This window comes from Petaurus breviceps, unplaced genomic scaffold (genome assembly GCF_028583685.1).
Source record: "Petaurus breviceps papuanus isolate PSGF00001 unplaced genomic scaffold, PetGlider_PUasm1.0 84, whole genome shotgun sequence".
Classification (NCBI taxonomy): domain Eukaryota; kingdom Metazoa; phylum Chordata; class Mammalia; order Diprotodontia; family Petauridae; genus Petaurus; species Petaurus breviceps.
In genome coordinates, this window is record NW_027186645.1 from 13,672,863 (window position 1) to 13,692,574 (window position 19,712).

At 39.1% G+C, this 19,712-nt stretch overlaps 1 protein-coding gene across 1 annotated transcript in view; it reads left to right on the forward strand.

The window, feature by feature from the left end:
* Positions 1-19,712, forward strand: part of TES (testin LIM domain protein) — an 89,237-nt gene that overhangs the window by 52,699 nt on the left and 16,826 nt on the right. Inside the window, exon 3 of the mRNA XM_069107074.1 lies at positions 19,369-19,621. Coding sequence (XP_068963175.1) covers positions 19,369-19,621 — 253 coding nt within the window. The remainder of the gene's footprint in view (positions 1-19,368; positions 19,622-19,712) is intronic.

Below are 19,712 nucleotides of genomic sequence, written 5' to 3' on the forward strand. Positions count from 1 at the left end.
GCCAATTAAATTTTAATTTGGTTTGGGCCTCACCTGGGTGTATTGTAGGCAGCATGCAGAGAGGTCACAAACTATAAAGGCTGAGAAAAGGTCACTGGATTTAGCAAATGATACATATCTTAGAGAAGTTTTGGAGATAAGGGTAGTGAGGAAGTAAAACCTGCTAGTACAGGCAGCAAAACTTGAGTTATGAAAGGGTCAGAATGGGAGGGTTGGCAGGGTCAATGGAAGGGCTTTTGTTTTGTTTTTAAGAATTTCAGAGAGCTGGGACTGTTTGTAGGCAGCAGGAAAGGAGCTAGTAGATAAGACAGTGAAAATGAACAAGCCAGGGGGAATAATCAAACGTGCAAACTCCAGTAGGAGAGGGAAAGGAAGACTATCAAGGGGGAGAGAATGGGAAATGGCATGGGTTGGGGCTTTGATTCTTAGAATAAAGGAGAAGGTGCTCAGGACAGGTAAGCCTCACTCTCCTCAATGAAATAAAATATAAAACATTGCAATTGATCTTGTTTTGCCCCTGAGTATTTTCACGAATACTATTAATGATGCTAAGTAGGTCATTTTGAAAAATAAAATTGTAACACTACATATTTCATGAGGGGTGGAAAGCAACCAGATTTATAATAGTTGGGATTGGTGAATGTTGTTTCAGGCCGTTGAAAGTTTTTTTTTAGCAGTAAATTTAACTGCAAAGGAAAAAATATGAAACATTACAGCAACCTTTTGAAACGTTAGAAAACTTTATTATGCAGTATGCTGGCATGAATCGCATTCCTTTCTATAATGGCTAGATTCATCAAAGAATGGCGTATAGATTTTCCTGGGGAGCTCTTCTCAGCCATGTATGGTCATCTGACATTCTTAGACAACATCTTAGTTGGTTATTATAAAAAAACAAAACACAATTTTATAAGAGCACAGTGCTTCTCAAATTTAAAGGCTTCTTAGCAGGAGCTCAGGAATGGAAAGAGGCCACCAAACTCTCCACTAAAGGATCCCTCCAGGCCACACATTGACTTAGTTTTAAAATGCAATATTATCTATGTTCTATTATATTTTTGTTTATTTGTTAAATATTTCTAGTTACATTTTAATCTGATTTGGGTTGCATTTGGACAGCCTCATGTCTGATATCTGTGTCTCAGAGTACTGTTGAGGGAAAAAGAGGGTATTATATACTGTTTGAGGGAAAAGAGTATTATCAGAATGCTTGAATATTCTGTTTACAGCATGAATATTATTTGAGAAGCATCATAGCATTCCAAATATTTTTTAGTAGCTAGCTATGAGATACACATTTTCATCTCCAGTGTTTATGTTTGTACTTCCTTATGTTTCTAGGATGCTTTGGAAAGATAAAATCTGTAAATATAAAGTTGGATATTGGGAGTACTTCGCAACACGTTAATGGAACGATCTGTGAGATGATTTTGCCTGCTTTGTGAGAGGCTACACTGCCCTCTACTGGGCCTGAATGTACTTGTCATTTCCCAGTCCTGGGATTCTTAGCCTTTTTGGTAGGTTATAGAATTTCTCCATCTCTGCCCCAGACTAAGTGAGAAAAGCCTGTGAAAAAAATGTCATCTTCTCCTGGAAAGAAAAGGTTGAGATTTCTGTTTTAGTGGTTTAATTCTGCGTCAATGTACTTTTTTTTTTTCCTGTTACATGTTCTTACAGTCTAATTTTTCTCATAAAAATGAGAATTTTAAACTGTCTTTGCTACTCTGAAGAGATGGATGATTTGGACTTGGACACAGAACTTGGGTTTAGATATCGAATTTATGTCAGATATAATATACTTAATACATGAGGCCTTTGTAATTTTATTAATACTTTTTTAGTATTATATGAACTTGTATGTTTTACCTTGCTTAGCTATCTAGATAGGGCAGAGTTGGGATTTTCATAAGACACACACATGTGCATATGCTTAATATGTATATATCTTTATATAAAATATGTATATGATTGATAATCATAACAAAAAAGGGTAGTTGAATTAGTTTTACATTGACTTGCCAATAGAATTGATAAGAGACTTCAAAGACCTAAGCTGAAAATACTTTGGGCTTATTTTCCTTCCTCCTTCTCCTACCAGCTTCACAAACTCTGGCTAATCTCAAATGGAATTACTAATTTAATTTAAATCTTCCCTGACATAGTTATGATTTTTCAGAGCTCAACAATGGCAGATCTTTGATATGTAAAAAGGATTGTTCATTTCCATTCTACTATACAAAGACTAATGATTTCACCCAGATGTAACCTCAGAATTTATTAAAAACCATAAAAGACAACGAGCCTTAGACAAGCCCTCGTATGTATCATGGTTTTCCCAAGGTCATTTGAAACGAGAATCCATCTATCTTCCTTCTGATGTGAGTCAGAGACAAGTTTCTCTCTTCCTTCTGGCCTTTATAGCTTGGGCTATCACAAAATGTGTCACTTATCTTCTTGACTTTACTTCCAGGACTAGAGATGAAACTTGGGGCTCTTTCTTGTGGTGACAGCCTCCCAGATGTAGCCTTTCCCTGCCTCTGTACTCTCCCCATTCCCCACCTTGTGAATAAAAAAAATGTCACTACCAACTCATTTATCTGGAGTTCAGCAAAATCACCTGGGTGTAAAAGCATGAACTACATGCACCCAGAAGAAACACATAACTCAGCTTTGTCTTGCTTCAGTGATTCTTACGTAGAGATCGCTTCCTTTTAGTAGCTCTGTCCAGGCAGCCAGACAGCCGGTTCCCAGCCCAAGTCCTTCTTTCTTCGAGTGTATAGGGAAGTCTATTTTTCTTTTCTATTTGCAAGCGACTTTTAATCCTAAATACAAGTTGAATTTTCCCTGACCACAAAGGAACAATGGCCCCTATGAACTTAGCAGTGTTGGAACTCAGTAGTTCAAAGGGTATAAAAACAGTTTAGTGATTTTTCCTATATAATCTTAAATTGTTTTTCAGAGCAGCTGTTTAGATTGAGGCAGCCAAGTGGCATAATGGATAGTGTGCTGGGCCTGGAATCAAGAAGACCTGAGTTCAAATCAGGCCTCAGACACTTACTACGGTAGTTGTGTGACTCTGAGCAAGTCACTTAACCTCTGTCTACCTCAGCTTCCTCGTCAGGGAAGTAATTTTCCTAAAGGGCAAGTCTAATCTTATCATTCCCCTACTCAAACTCCAGTGGTTTTCCTATTGCTTCCAGGAGCACATATTGAATACTCTGGTACTCAAAGCCCTTCATAACCCAGCCCCCTCCTCCCTTTCCATTCTTCTTACACCTTACTCCCTGACACACATCCTTTAACCCAGTAACATTGACCTTTTGGCTGTTCCAAAGATCCACTCCATCTCTCCGCTCTGGCCATGCTCTCTGGCTGTCCCTGATCTGGAATGCTCTCCCTCCTCAGCTTCCTTCCCTCTCCGACTTCATTTAAGTTCCAACTAAAATCCTTTTTTATACAGGAAGCCTTCGCTAACCCCTCTTAATTGTAGTCCCTTCCCTCTCTCAGTTATTATCTATCTGTCTTATATATAGCTCACTTTGTATATATTTCTTTGCATATTTTCTACTCTATTAGATTGTAAGTTCCCTGAGAGCAGAGACTGACTTTTATCTCTTTTTGCACTAAGTACAGTATTTTGTATACAGTAGATGCTTAATAAATGTTTATTGATTGAGAAAAGCGCTATAAGTGCTATATAAGCGAAGCACATATTGATATGACCATTTTCATCGAATTCTCCAATATTGGGTATATTACCTGTTCTTTCTCATCTTTGATAATTTTAATGGGTATGATGTAAAAATATCCAAGTTGTTTTAATTTTTATTTCCTCATAAGTAATTTAGAGCCTTCAAACAGGTATACAGTATTAGCATATCTAATGATAAAAACACATGCTTTGATCATTTACATGCAGTGAAATGGCTCATAATCCTATATATTTGTGTCAGTTCTCTGTAACTGTTGAAGACCTTTTTTCAGAGATATTAGTTGCAAAGTTGATTGTGCCCTCACAGTTGACCAGGGCAGCACTGACAGGAGAGAGTACTGGCTTCTGGGATAAGAGGATATGAATTCAAATTCTTCTCAGGTTAACTACCTATGTGATCTTAGACAAGTCACTTAACATTTTGAGGCCTTTTTCTTAGTTGCAAAATTAGGAGGGTGAACTAAAGGAACTCTGAGGTCCCTACCAGCTCTATTATGATGTAATTATTTCCCTTTTTATAACTAGTCACAGGGATTTTGTGCAAGAAACTTTAATTTTAAGTAATACAAATTGTTTATTTTGTCTTTTTCCATCAGTGTTATGTCTTGCTTGATTAAGAATTCTTTCCCAACCATTGATTGTAAAAGTACCATTTTCCTTTCTTCTTTCTAAAAATGATATGATCTTCTACCTTTAGATTTGTAGGATATTGTGGTGTATGGCATAAGATGGTACAAACCTTTCTGCTAAAAGTTGAGGAGTTGGAATCAGAAAGCCATTTAAATTTTCCTTTGACATTAAGTTGCTGTGGACTTGGGCAAGTCACATAACCTCCCTAAGCCTCTGTTTCCTCATCTGCAAAATTGGGATAACAACACCTGTAATATTTAACACACATGTGTTTCATGAGTCTCAAAGGAGGGAATGCCCTCAAGCATTTTGTAAATGTTGATGGTAGTGGTGGTGACTCATTTCTCTTAATAGTTATCCTCTGCTCAGGCTAAACTTTGACCTCTTATTCCACCTCTAAGAGATCTGTTTGAGTCCCTCAGTTTGCGAAGAACTTACTAGCATTTTTTGTTACCTACTTTTCTACTATCCACCTGGATATCCAAGGTGGTTTTTGTTTGTTTTTGTTTTTTGCTTTTGTTCTTTTGGTAAAGTTGAAACTCAGAGCCACCACTCTGACCCCTTAGATGTCACCTTTTACTCAATATCCCTTAACACTTAAATGTAGTCAATAACTTTTATACAAAAAATATTAGAGAGAAGACAACATCCTTAGTTGGTCACAGAAATGGTACATACAAGCTCAAAGGGCATTGGGCACTTGTGATTTCAGTCAACCAGCAGGAAATGTATTTAGAGTAGTACTATTCCCCAGATGTGGTTAATAATGCATGTATTACAACTATCATGTGATACTGAGTGGTGGTTTTGACCCTACTTTCACTGAGGGGCTGCACTCTAATAGATGAGGAACATAGCCCTGCTGCCCACAGGCAGGAAACTACAAAGTTTAATAAGAAGCTAGTGAAACTGATTGAACAGTGTCTACCAGAACTTATAAAACCTAGTGAGTTGTACTTTAGAAATGCTACTCTGGGTGGCTACTTACATATTCCCCCAAAATGCAACCATTCCTTTAAATAGATCGGCTTCCTCTTTAGACACCTTGCCCTTTTAGCCAGTTTATTAATCATGCTATCAAGAAGCTGTCATTATTTGGGTCTTAGTCATCTTAAGTTCAATTAAAAAGTTAAAAAGAAACCCAGCTCATTACATTTCTCAAATTTAATGCAGATGATCTGTTTCTGAAAACCAAATTCACCTTAGAAGGAAAATTTGACATCATTGAGAAAAGTCAAGGCATTGTGGTGTGGCAAACCTGGAGGGTACCCAGGTATTGGCACCCCTTTTCTTTCCTCTCAAATCAAGAGCATGATAAATAGAGGAAACAACTAAAAGATGAATCATCAGATCATAAAATTGTAGAGACAGAAAAATCACTTAGAGATGGTCTAGTTTAATTTCCTCATTTTATAGATGAGGCAAAGTCATTTACTCAAGATCCAAGAGCCAAGACTCGATTGTAGGTTTCCTGATTGCCTATGTTATTTCATTATTCCAGACTTCTGCCATTTTTACTTTGGCTCTCTCATTTGATCTTCCCAGGGTTGGGATCTGTGGATAGATTTGCAGGACTTAACTGGGTAGATTTCCAAGCTGGTTGCCACTGTTAGGCCTCCTCTGTGAAATTTGCCAGAATAACCACTGGAGAAAGGACAGCAGCTGGAAGAGGTAACCCCACCCTTACTTCACTGGCTTCCTTCTTCCTTGCTTCTCATCCTACCTTCTAATGAGTTGAAGACTTTGGGGAAGTAAAAACCAGTTGGTTTTTAGGAAACTATGTGCTGTGTGATGGGAGGAACACCAGATCTGGAGAGAGCAGAGGCTGATGACTCTGAGGCTCACAAGTTGTGTGTTAATGAGCAAGTAATTTAAGTCTCTGAGTCTCAGTTTCCTCATCTATAAAATGGGGATGAAAATATCATCCATATCAACAACTTCGTAGGACTGTTTGAATGGCCAATGAGTCAAGTGCTTAGTTTTATTGTATATTTTACTATTGTTGTCACCTCCATGGCTACCACTTATAATTAAGAAACTCCATTGCTTCTTTTCTCTTTACCAATACTATATCCTATCCAAGAAGCTGATCTGGAGAATTGAAAAGAAGGTTCCTGAAAGTTGGGGGCCTCCGATGGATATCAGCCAACCAACAGATAATTTATTGAGTGCTGAGCACTTACAAAATAAACAGTAAAGTAAAGAGGTCTAAGGTTATGTATTCTTACAAATGTCCAAGTATGGTCACCTCATATCAGCTATAGTTAAGGTGAAGTTCTTGGGATTATTAATAGAAAAGTAAAAACAACTCCAAATTATTAGGAGAAAAGTTTGGATATAAAATATGCTTCTGTTCAAAACTGGTTTCGAGCAGACAAAATCTCCTCATCCAAAAACGGATTAATGCATGTGCTTCTTCTGTCAGATTCAGTAGCAGTAACAAAGGTTTCTATCCATATATGTACATATTTGTTACCAAAGACCGTCTCCTAACTATCTAAAATTATAGTTTGTGACCATGTCTTGGTCAGGCCTTGAAACCACTGTTACTGTTGGCAGCATTTCAAGGATCTCTTTTCTCCGAACTGAAGTTCCATTTACTTGTCTCAGAAAAAGCTGTTGCAATAGTTGTCTTTTTTATACTGACTGTAAAACAGAAGGGTAGGAATTACAACCAGGTGATACAGTGTTGGACTTTGAGTCAGGAAGTCTTGAGTTCCACTGTTACCTCAGACACTAGCTTTGTGACCCTGAATAGGCACTGAACCTCTCAGTTTCTCAGTTTCCCCATCTGTGAAATGGGGATAATAATAACACATACATCACAAGATTGTTGTGAGGATCAAATGGGATGATTTGTTTGTAAAGTCAAACTTTAAAGTGTTATTTGTTGCTGTTCAATCCTGTCTCTCTCTCTTTATGACTTCAGTTGGGGATTTCTTGGTAAAGATACTGGAGTAGTTTTCCATTTACTTCTCCAGCTCTTTTTACAGATGAGGAAATTGAGGCAAACAGGGTTAAGTGACTTGCCCAGGGTCACATAACTAGCAAAAGTTGTGCTAGGCTGGATTTGAACTCAGGTCTTCCTAACTGCAGGCCTTGCCCTCTATCAGAGCACTGCTCCACCTAGCTGTTATTTATGTATTAAGTGCCTCTGCTGCTGCTGAATAGTGCTTTATCACCCTCTGATTTTGAACATTTTATATATTATTCTATAAAGATAATAGTCATTAACACTGGATTTTATGTATTTTGTTACAGTACTTCTTACTTAACTGCCACAGATCAATAAAACAAGCAAACATTTATTAAGTTATGTGCTATATACTGGGGATTCAAAAATAGAGCTTATATTACAAAGAGGGAAACTCCATATAATATAGGTATACATACATTTATACTTTAATATATTACAAAGAGGGAGAATATTTACATATGTTAGTATGTGTTTTCCATATGGCTAGGTAAATGGAAAGATAGGTAAGATAGATAGTATCTGTCTTTGGACGGGAAGGCACCAGGGGACCAGGAACGGCCTCATTCAGAAGGCGAAACTGGTGCTAAGTCTTGAAGGAAGTCAGGGAGACCATCCTAGGCATGGAAGATAGCCGCCACGGTCATGAAGTTGGGAAGGAGAGTGAGTTTGTTATGAAAAGAGTGTAATTGTTATGTATGAAGGGGATTACTATTGTGTAAAAAGGCTAGAAAGATAGGATGAGGCCAAGTTATAAAGGATTTAAATGTAAGACAGGTTAGAAGCCAGATTTTTAAAAGACTTTCAAAGAGATTGAAAAGAGAAGTAGAGGCATCAAGTGTAGACAACTTTTTCAGGGAGTTAGATTGAGAAAGGGAGAAAAGATATAGGCTGATAACTATCTGGGTAGTAGAATCTAGTGAGGTTTTTTTTTTTTTTTTTTTTTTTTTAAGGATGGGGGAGACTAGGGGCAGCTAGGTGGCGCAGTGAATAGAGCACCAGCCCTGGAGTCAGGAGGACTTGAGTTCAAATGCGGCTTCAGACACTTAACACAAAAACTAGCCGTGTGACCTTGAGCAAGTCACTTAACCCCAATTGCCTTCCAAAAAGCAAAAAAAAAAAAAAAGATGGGGGAGACTTGGGCATATTCCATAAATAAAAAGGAAGGAACCAATAGCTAGAGGAAGTAGAGAACATTAAGGAAAGAAAAGGGAGGCAAACTCATCTGCTGGAGAATATAGGAGGGATTGAATCTAAGGTACATGCAGAAGGTTAGCCTTGTTCAGAAGAACCATCTCTTCACCAGAGTCTATATTTAAGAAGGGAAGGCTGAGTGATGATGTCAGAGTGGGATAAGGATAGGAAAAGAGAGCTCACAGGAAATGACCTGAAATTTATCATTAAGTATAAGGTGGTGAGATCCTCAGTTGAGATTTATGGGCAGATTTAAGAAAGATTAAGCAAGAAAGAACAGAGTGAAATGATGGAAAATAAGTTCAGAAGAATAAAAAAGATTGCTTTGATACAGAGAAGACTTAATTGAGATTAAATAGCAAGAATTTATAGTGGACCCAGGAGTGTGGTTGGGAGACTTGTAGGTCAATTCATAATATTTGAGTAGAGAAGATGGATGGTGGGAGCAACTGATTGTTGAGGTTGGCAGAGTGTTAGCAACACGAGGACAAAGGAAGCAAGGCTCTCAAGAATATAATGAGTAATGTTGAGCCGGCTCACTCACAAGGGATTGAGATAATGAAAGGAAGAAAGAGTAGCCAGTGCAGGTTATGCATGGAGTGTTGGGATTTATTCAGTCATTGGTTGTCTTCCAAATGATTTTTTTTTAAAGATCTCAAAAAATATTTTCAGGTATAAAGATAGAAATAACAACTAGATAGGGACAAGACCTATGATTTCACTGGTGAAGAGAGAATTCCTGGCTGAAGAAATTCCCTCTCTGAATTCCCTATGGAAGACTAGAGCAAAGGTACCTTAATCCTAGCTGCAAAACTCCTTTCCTGCCTGAACCTGATGAAAATGTAATTGGGAAATGTTTAATAGAATAAATTAAAATACAATAAAACATAGATACTTTTTTATTTGCAGTTTCCCAAGTCTTTTATGTTGTTGGAAGAGATTCCTTACCTGTGACTTGGCCGGGGTCACCTGGCAAGTAAGTGTCAGAGGCAGGGCTTGACCTCATCCTTCTGACTTTAAGGCCAGCTTTCTTTTTTTTTTTCAAATGGTTTATTAACTTCTGATTTACATCATTCATTTCTGCCAGATTTTGAGTTACAAATTTTCTACCCATTTTTTCCCTACCAACTGCCCCAAACTAGCAGTCCCACAGGATATCCCCTCCTTCAATCTGCTCTCTCCCATATTTTCTCCCATACCCCTTTCAACTTTTCCAGCGGATCTCTATGCCCCAATGCCTGTATATCTTATTTACCAATTACATGTAAAATAGTATTAATAATAGTATATATATTAGTATTTGATTTTAAAACTTTCAATTCCAGATTCATTCCCTTCCTTCCTTGTCACCCACCCTTACTGGGAAGATATGCAGTTCAGTATAGGTTGTATACATGTGGCTAACGCCAAACAATAACATAGTAGATATATTGTAAAAGATCGTCTATATTTCCTTCCCTCCTATCCCACCTCCCACTTGTTCTACTCTCTACTTTGATCTCGTCCCTTTTCAAACGTGGGTGCTTCCAACTTCCCTCCCCCCCAGCCTGCCCTCCCTTCCGTCATCCCCCCCTCTCATCCCCTTCCCCCCCTACTCTTCTGGAGGGTGAGATACCCTATTTAGTGTGTATTTCATTCCCTCTTCAAGCCAAATTCAATGGGAATAAGGTTGACCCATTCCCTTTTGCCTTCCTATTCTTCCCCTCCATTGTAACCATTTTCCCTTGCCTCTTCTGTATGAGATAGTTTACCCCAATCTGTTTCTCCCCATCTCCTCTCATTATATTCCTCTCTCACCTCTCAATTTCACCTTTTAAGTATCATCCCTTCCTGTTAAATTGGTCCTGTGCCCTCTATCTATGAATACCTGTAAACATATATACACACATTCACATATGTATTCATATGCCCATATACCCTCATATATAGACATCTATATATTTCTATTCCCTTCAACTACTGAGAAAAGTTTCATAAGTTACAATTATTGTTTTTTCCATGTAGGAATGTTAATAGTTCAACTTCGATAAGTTCCTTATGATTTCTTTTCCCTGTTTCCCTTCTCATGCTTCTCTTGCTTCTTGTATCTGAATGTCAAATTTTCTATTCAATTCTGTTTTTTTCAGCAAGAATGTTTGCAAGTCCTCTATTCCACTGAATGACCATATTTTCCCCTGAAACATGATACTCAGTTTTGCTGGGTAGGTGATTCTTGGTTTTAATCCCAGCTCCTTTGACCTCCTGAATATCATATTCCAAGCTCTTCGATCCCTCAGTGTAGAAGCTGCCAGATCCTGGGTTATCCTGATTGTGTTTCCACAACATTCAAATTGTTTCTTCCTGGCTGCTTGTATAACATTCTCTCCTTAATCTGGGAATTCTGGAACCTGGCTATAATATTCCTAGGAGTTTTCTTTTTGGGATCTTTTTCAGGAGGTGATTGGTGGATTCTTTCAACCTCTATTTTGTCCTCAGCTCCCTTCCGGGAGGATGATTTCTAGGTTCTTACTTTGGTCATGGCTTTCAGGTAGTCCAATAATTTTTAAATTATCTCTCCTGGATCTGTTTTCCAGGTCAGTGGCTTTTCCCATGAGATATTTCACATTGCCTTCTATTCTTTTATTTGTTTCGATCTGTTTAGTAGCATCTTGATTTCTCACAAAGTCATTAGCTTCCATTTGCTCCAATCTAATTCTGAAGCAATGATTCTCCTCATTGAGCTTTTGAGATTTTTTTTCCATCTGGCAAATTGGGCTTTTTAAGGCATTCTCCTCATTGCCTTTTTGAGCCTCTTTTGCCATTTATGTCAGTCTGTTTTTTAAGGTATTATTTTCCTCAGTCAGGCTGTTGACTCTCATTTCATAATTTTCTTGCATTGTTCTCATTTGTCTTCCCAATTTTTCTTCCACTTCTCTTATCTGCTTCTTAAGGTGCTCTATGGCCTGTAACCAGCTGGTATTTTCCTTTGAAGCTTTTGGTGCAGGAGTTCTGACTTCACTGTTTTCCTCCTGTTCCATGCTTTGCTCCTTTTTGTCCCCCAAATAGGAGTGTAATGTTGGAATATTCTTTCTGCTTTGTTTCCTTTGCCTGGTCATTGCACCCCTCAGTCACTTGACCCCTGGGCTTTTTGCCACAGTAGTACTCTGCCACCAGACAGGGGACCTTTCAACCCAAACAATGGGGTTTTCTCCGTTGCCGGAGGTATTAGATGGGTGCCCTCTCTGAGGCCTCCACATGCTCTGGCAAGCTGGACATATACCCCAGGACATCCACCCTAGACTGCATAGATTGGGAAAGGTGGAAGCAGGAGCAGCAGGGAGGTCCTCCTTCTACTTCGCCCCCCAAGGCCAGCTTGCAACATCATTTCTCAAATGTAAAGCGTTTCATTGTGAATTTGAAAAGGTTAAAATCTAAAATAAAAGCCTTTGTATCTCAGGTTTAAGAGCTAGACTTTGCCCTTCTATTACTTGAAGTATAAAATTAGTGCTAAAAAAGGATTAATTCCACTCATCCATCCAATCTTAAGAGCCTGGTTCTGTTTGTAGTTAACCTTCTACCTACTACCAGAGCACTGCATGCAGTGGCTGCTCTCCATTTTACCCAGAATGTGAAAAGATCTATTACAAGTCCAACTCAGAATCATAGTGCCCACTCAGCCAAGGCTATGCTGCTTTCTCTTTCACGGGGTTAGAGAGGAAAGTGTGCCTGTTGGCAGAACCTAGAGATCCATTTGTATATCCTTGATGATGCATTTTAAGTAACAGAGCCTTTTCCTGAGGCGTGGTGAATGGATGCCATATGTTTGGGTTTTTTTTAAAGGCTGCTCAAAGTTTATTAGTTTCAGTTGAGTACAATGTAAAGAAGTGACTGAGGCCTCTGAAAAGCACATAGGTGATTCAGATAGTGAAAAAACAAACAATAGCAGTGTGGTTTCTTTTACTTGTTTTTTGGTGTTCTGCTTTTGTTTTCCTTAAAAAAAAACAAACAAACCACACAGTGCCTCATAGCTACTTCCACATTTAAGCTGCCTATCTATTCTAAAGGAATGGGTGGGAGAGGGAAGGGGCAAGGGGGAAATAGGCCCTGATGCCCAGCACTCATCAAAAGTGGGGGAGCAGCAAGGAGGGTGCTGGTGCTCATGCAGAGGGCCCAGTGCTGGCCTTGCTGGGTTTGCTGCGGTGCTGCTTTCTCACGGCCTCCCGAGCCAGGTCACAGGTGCCTTGAGCAGCCTGGAAAGTTCCTGAGCGCTCTGGGGATTCCAATACCGTTGTCATGAATGGATGGCTCAACTTGCTGAAGAAGAAGCTTGCCCACCGGTGGCGTAGGTCTGATTTGGGAAGACCAAGATGGTGGGGAGGATCACTTGCCCAGGCCACTCAGCATTTCCACAGGAGCTGTTGCTGGAAGTGGAACCCAGACGCCTTTGGTAGTTAGTAGTCATGGTTTGCTACAAGTCAACCACTGGACAGTATTGCTGCCATGTTGCTTGTTCTTATGATGATGTAAATCTTAGTGGCAGCTTCCGAGTGGATGATCACCCCATGACCTGGCTCAGGGCAGGGGGCGCTAGGCCACAGAGCCCATTGTAAAGGAGATTACAGGAGGATGTTCCATGGGCTGGATGCCATATGTTACTGACTAAGGGCAGAAATGGAGATGGCTCTTGGTGATTATGTGATGTTCTGACAGCTATGGCTTTTTAGAAAGTCAGAAAGGTAGAGGGTGAAACATAGACCTGTGCATACAATCAGACCCTAAACCTTCTAGACCCCGAGTGAACTGTCCTCTTGCTTTCTTCCCTCCCATATTCCTTTTGGTTCCAGGTGCATTTTTTCCCCCACGTGCATTTTTGTGGTTTCATTTCTACTTTGATACTCACTGTAATTAATCTTGGCTCTTAGGACTAGCCACACAGTTAGTTATCTCTGTGTGCTTCTCTAAGGATGACCTTGACCAGTGGACAGAATAGTGACACCTAGATGTAGGACCTCCTTTGGGCAGCACCTTTGTTGGCAAGGTCTACTTTTAGATAGAAGTCTCTTTGACAAAATATTACATATTAAATTTTTTTTTTTACATCTCTTCAGAGAAAGAGTCTTCAATTAGGTCTGGCAATAACGTATTTAAACAGTATCAAAAATCCCTTCCTAAGCATTTGCAAAAGACAGGATGAAATGAATAGAAACTTCAGAAAGATAACTTGCTGTTTTTTCCACTAGATGGGAGTGTAAGATAACAGCCATGAGCAAGAAATCTTTGAGAGCCAAACTGGCATGTGCTGACTGTTTGGAAGCTAATGGCAAAGTACAGAATTCAAACCAGAGTTGTGTGGATAATAAAAGTAGTTTGTACTCTCCCTGGGGCCCTGAAGGTCTGAAATAACTGTTTCAATATATATGCCTTGCTTTAAGGCAACACTCTATGCAGAAATGCAAAGCTCTCAAATAAAAAGCTGGAGGGCTTGTGGGAAACCAGAATCAGAAGACGAGGAGGTAAGGCACTGGACCTCTCTGGGGTTTTCCTTTATGTAAAAGAGGACTAATCATTCTTGCCCAAGTTAAGATCATAAGGTTGTCTCTCATGAGATTCATAAGAAATTGTCAAAGGCTGTAGTCATTCTCTTTCTGTAAAGTGCTGCATTATTATGGAGCTACATAAAATAATTTGTGTAGATTTCTAAAATGAGATTTTTACATACACACTTAAAAATAGCAGCATTTCTAGAACGTTAACTAAAGCAATCACATCTGTATCAGTGACCCCAAGCTAAATTTGAAATCTTTAGTTACCCAATTGACATTCCTACAGGTGTGAGGTCTGACCAAATCACTCTGTTGAGAAAGCTTCAGTGGTTTCCCAGTTGCTTCTAGGATAAAATGCAGATTCTTCTTTTTGACATTTTAAAGCCCTTTAAAGCAGGGGTTTTTAACCTGGAGACCTTGGACAGATTTCAGGGGATCCATGAATTTGGGTGGGAAAAATGCATCTTTATATTCACTAACCTTTCACTGAAATTGAGCATTTCCTCAAATTCTTTTTCCGAGAATGGGCTTATCCAGCAATTTTACCAGATTGCCAAAGGGTCCATGACACAAAAAAGGTTGAGAACTCGGGTTTTAAAGGCTAGTTCCAATCTCTTTCCAGACTTTTCACATTGTTGTTCTTTAGACATAGTGCATTCCATCTATAGACTTAGAGAAGGGACCCACTGAGGACACTTGGATTTTATAGGTGAGGAAACTGAGGCCCAGACAGGTGATATTATTGGCTCTGCTTCACATAGGAGGGAGGCAGCATCACAGTTGGGTGGTTCAAATCCCACCTCTGACACTTAGTTCTTGTACGACCTTGGGTTTAACTCTCCTCTTACATAAAAGAAAACCCCAGAGACATCCAGTGGTTTACCTCCACGTCTTCTGTTTCTAGTTTCCTACTAGCCCTCCAGATCTTCATTTTAGAGATTTGCAGTTTTGCATAGAATGTTACCTTAAAGCAAGGCATGCATACATATATATATATATATATTTAACTGCCCTATTTTCTTCCTTAATCATTCAGTAAATGCTTAATAAGTACCTACTATGTGTCAGGTGTGAGCATATAGGGAGGTGGAGAAGTAGATAAGAGTGCTGCTTCTGGAGTCAGGAACACTCTTCTTCCTGAGTTCAAATCTGGCCTCAGACACGTACTGGCTGTGTGATGCTGGGCAAGTCATTTAACCCTGTTTGCCTCAGTTTCCTCATCTGTAAAATGGCCCAGAGAAGGAAATGGTAAATCATTCTAGTACCTTTACCAAGAAAACCCCAAATGGGGTCATGAAGAGTCAGATATGACTGAAAAGGACTGAACACAACAACATATGCCAGGTACTCTGCTAAACACTGAGTATGCAAAAAGAGGCAAAAAATAGTCCCTGCCTTCAAGGAGTTAACACTTGAAAGAGGGAAACAAGTAATAGATATGTATAAACAATTTATGTACAGGATAAAAAAGAAAATAATTAACCAAGGGAATGCACACAAATTGAGAGGGATTGAAAAAGGATTCCGATAGAACCTGGGATTTTAGTTGGGACTTAAAGACAGCCAGGAGACAGAGAAGAGGAGAGTGAACATTCCAGGTAAGGGGACAGCCAGAGAAAATGCCCGGAGCGGAGAGATGGAGCATCTTATTCTTGTGACAGCCAATGATCCAGGGTCACTGGACACATGGTATATACAAAAAGTACCTGGTGAGGGGAGTGAGGTATAAGACACCTGGAAAGGTAGGAGCAGACTAGGACTTTGAATTCTAGACATAGGATTTTCTTTTTCATCCTGGAAGTGATAAGGAAACCACCAGAGTTTATTGAGTATAAGGGTGATAGAGTCAGATTGGTGCTTTAAGAGAATCACTTTGGTGTCTGAAAGGCGTTTGAATTGGATGGGAGGGGGGGAGACTTGTGGCAGAAGCGGCTGTGAGAATAATCTAGGTGTGGGGTGATAAGGTCCTGCAATGTCAGAGGAAAGAAGGGGGCATGTTGTAGAGACAGAAGATGAGGGGGTTGGACTAGATGTTTTCTCTAGTACCTTTCTGCCTCTACATTTGTGATCCCATGACTCCTTCTCTCGTGCTCTTTCCTATTTATGCTTTGTCTCTCCTCACTTAATAGGTGTGGGTTGAGCAAAAAACCCCCAACAAAACCATGATAAAGCACTAATAAATCTCTTTGTACAACTCCTACAGCTAATGTTAATTGTCACTTGCTGAACTGTAAGTCAAACAAATTTACATTATGTATGCCTAGCCAAGAGACTTGCCCAGGTTGATGACTCATTCTCAGATGGATCTCTTGCTCCCTTCCTCACCTCTTCAGGAAGTGGTCATCCATTTTTCTCTCCTGGTTTTCCCCTCTTCCTTTCCACACACATTCACATGTAATTAGAAAAAGTACTAAATTTGGAACCAGAGTGCCTTCATTCAAAGCTTTGCTCTGCTGCTTGCTATCTCTGTGACCTTTGGACGGGTCACTAAAATGCTCTTCAGCAGTCAGTTTCTTTATATATAATCTAGAGATTGGGAATAAATTATTTCTAGAGTTTTCAGTCTTAATTTGGTATTTTATCCTAGAGGGAATAGGGAGCCACTGAAGATTTATGAGTAGGGGAGGAACACAGTCATATTTTTGGTTTAGGAAGATTATTTTACCAGCTCTGTGGAGGATGAAGGGGAAAAACTGGAAGTAGAGGAAACAAATTAGGAACTTATAGTAAACCAGATGGGAAGCAGTATAGACCTAAATCTAAAGTAATGGTCATGAGTGGAAAGAGAATGATGAATGCAAGAGATGTGTAGAGGTACAATCAACAAGAATTAGCAATTCATCGTATATACAGTATGGAGTGGAATGGGTCAAAGATGTGTGAGGTTGCAAACCTACATGGTAGTTTCTCTAGCAGAAATAGGGAAGTTTGGAGGAGGAGCAGTTTTAGGAGGAAAGATGAGTTCCATTTTGGATATGTTGGTGTGATTTTTAAAAAAAACATAGAATCTTAATATTTTCATTTTAAAGGAGAGACTATGAAGAAATTCAAAGATATTTTCCTTTTACTCTTTGCTGTCACTATTTTTCACCAAGGATCCAAGAGAACTTTCATTTCTCTTGTACTTATTGGACCAGGAAGACCTTCTTTTAATGAGATATAGTAAATATTTAAAAAGCCTTACTAGGGAAATAAGCTCAGAAAAAAAAGACAAGTTTCTTAAGTAAATAAAGCTAGAGAAAAAGATTAGTTAGCACTGTTTGACCCTATCTAGGCTTTTAATGACCTTTGACCTGTTTGTATTTCCAAGTCAGTGGTCTCGCCTTGCTTTTTCTCTCCTCCCTTAGATGAAACATAGACTCTTCACCACTAAATGTAGCAGCATAACCAGCCCATTCGACATGATGACTGATGACAGTTCTCTTTAAAGCTTCCCCTTCACTTCTGTACAGTGGGGTAATATTAATATGCATACCTCATAATGTTATTGTGAGACTGAAATTGTATCTTGGGGATGCATAGAGCACACAGTCCACTGTGCATACCTATGAATGAGAGCATGTAAAGTGCTTTGCAAAATTTTAAATGTTTATAGACGCGAGTGTGGTTGGAGTGGTAGTTGGTTAAGTGTTTTTCTTCAGATCACTTGATCTTTTGATTTTGTAACTCATTTTCCATAGCTACTGAGTCCCAGATTCTGCTTCTGTGGAGTAATTTCTGAGCCTATTTACTTGGCTGGGATAAATGATGGTCCATCTTTGACAGTATGTTAACATTTTCCGTCTTTCCATGTCCTAAAGCTCATACTTCTCTGTAGAGAACCACTAGGTAGAACCACTGTTCTCTACTCTCTTTATTCATATCTGGAGCATGGTGATCTGTTCTGGGTGCCACCTTTTAAGAACACTGTTGAATGGGAAGATATTCAGAAGAAGGCAACCAGTATGGTGTAAAAAAGCATTGAGGATGTCATATCTGCTCAAAGAACTAGATATGCTTATACTTAGTCTGAGAAAGATGCTGAGGGCACATAGTTGAATTCAAACATTTAAAGGACTACCATGGGGAGGAGGATTTGTTCTTAATATTTTGGCCTCAGGGGGAAGGAATAATTGGAAGTTCCAGAAACATCAATATAAGTTTGATATAAATAATAATATTTATAATAAAAAATAAAAATCAATATAAGTTTGATAAAGTTGAAAATAATTAGAGCTGTTCAAAAATGAAATGGGCTAGGGGCAGCCAGGTAGCACAGTGAGTAAGAGCACCGGCCCTAGAGTTGGGATGACCTGGGATTGAATCCGGGCTCTGATACTTAGCACCACACCCAGAAACACCTGGTCGTGTAACCTTGAGCAAGTTACTTAACCCCAATTACTTAAAAAAAAATAAAATTTTTTAAAAAAGTGAAATATGGGCTACTTTGAGACAGAATAGGTTTCTGCTTCTTGGAGGTCTTCAAGCAGAGACTGAATGACCACTTGGTATAATAGGGATTCCTTTTCGGTAGGGGTTGCACTAGATGGCCTCACTGGTCCTTTTCAACTCTCATATTCTATAAGTATTTTGTTGACTCATTTCAGATTGTTCTTTGTCTTCTCTATCTGAACTCCCCCCCCCCAACAAGTATGTAGTCCTCCCTTTTTCCAGTAGTAGTAGTAGTAGTTTATGGATGTATTGACAAATGGCTATTTTCACAGAAGGGATATTTCAGTAAAAGGAACTTCAATGAAGGACTTCTTTAGTCAAGTTGGGAAATGTGATGCTGGAAGAGGAGCTTTGAGGATCCTTGCTATAAGAGGACTATGACCTCTAGATTGTAGCCAGTCACATGGATCTTTCAAGGGGTTAAGGGGTTTTGGATTTGGAAGTATTAAGGCCACTGACTTTAGCTGAATGCAATTTATATGCAGAATGGCCTTATTGTAAAGTTTATTTGTGTCTTTGAGCTGAAGCCTAAGGGACCATAATAAGTATAGGAAGAGGAGCACCATTGGAGGAAGAAGTAGGGAAAAACTGTGAGAATGCAGGACTTGGTATTTGGAAGACAACTCTCCCTTTTTGCCCTTACATGGTGGCAGCAGAGTGTTAACCTGAAAATAGAGAAAGGAATAGTTTTGGCTAGGGTATTTGGCTTAGGAATAGGGGGAGGAGAAGGACATATTATTCAGAACATAATTCATGAGGAGATTGCCATTAAATGAATTATACAGTGTGTTCTTTTTTGCTTCCATTGTGAGTGTGTATATATTTTTGTTAGAAACAAAAACAGGGTTCTCCCACACTAGGTAAATAGAATACTTAACATTGTCTGCTTTCCTCCCAAATTATAGGAAAATATGCCGCAATTGCAAGTGTGGCCAAGAGGAACACGATGTTTTCATGAGCAATGAGGAAGATCGAAAAGTGGGAAAACTTTTTGAAGATACCAAATATACAACCTTGATTGCAAAGCTGAAAACAGATGGGATTCCCATGTATAAACGCAATGTTATGATCTTGACCAATCCTGTGCCTGCCAAAAAGAATGTCTCCATCAACACAGTTACCTATGAATGGGCTCCCCCTGTCCAAAATCAAGCATTGGTAAGTAAAAAAGATAAAAAAAGTATGTATATATGTTTGTATGAGTGTGTGTGTGTGTGTGTGTGTGTGTGTGTGTGTGTGTGTGAGAGAG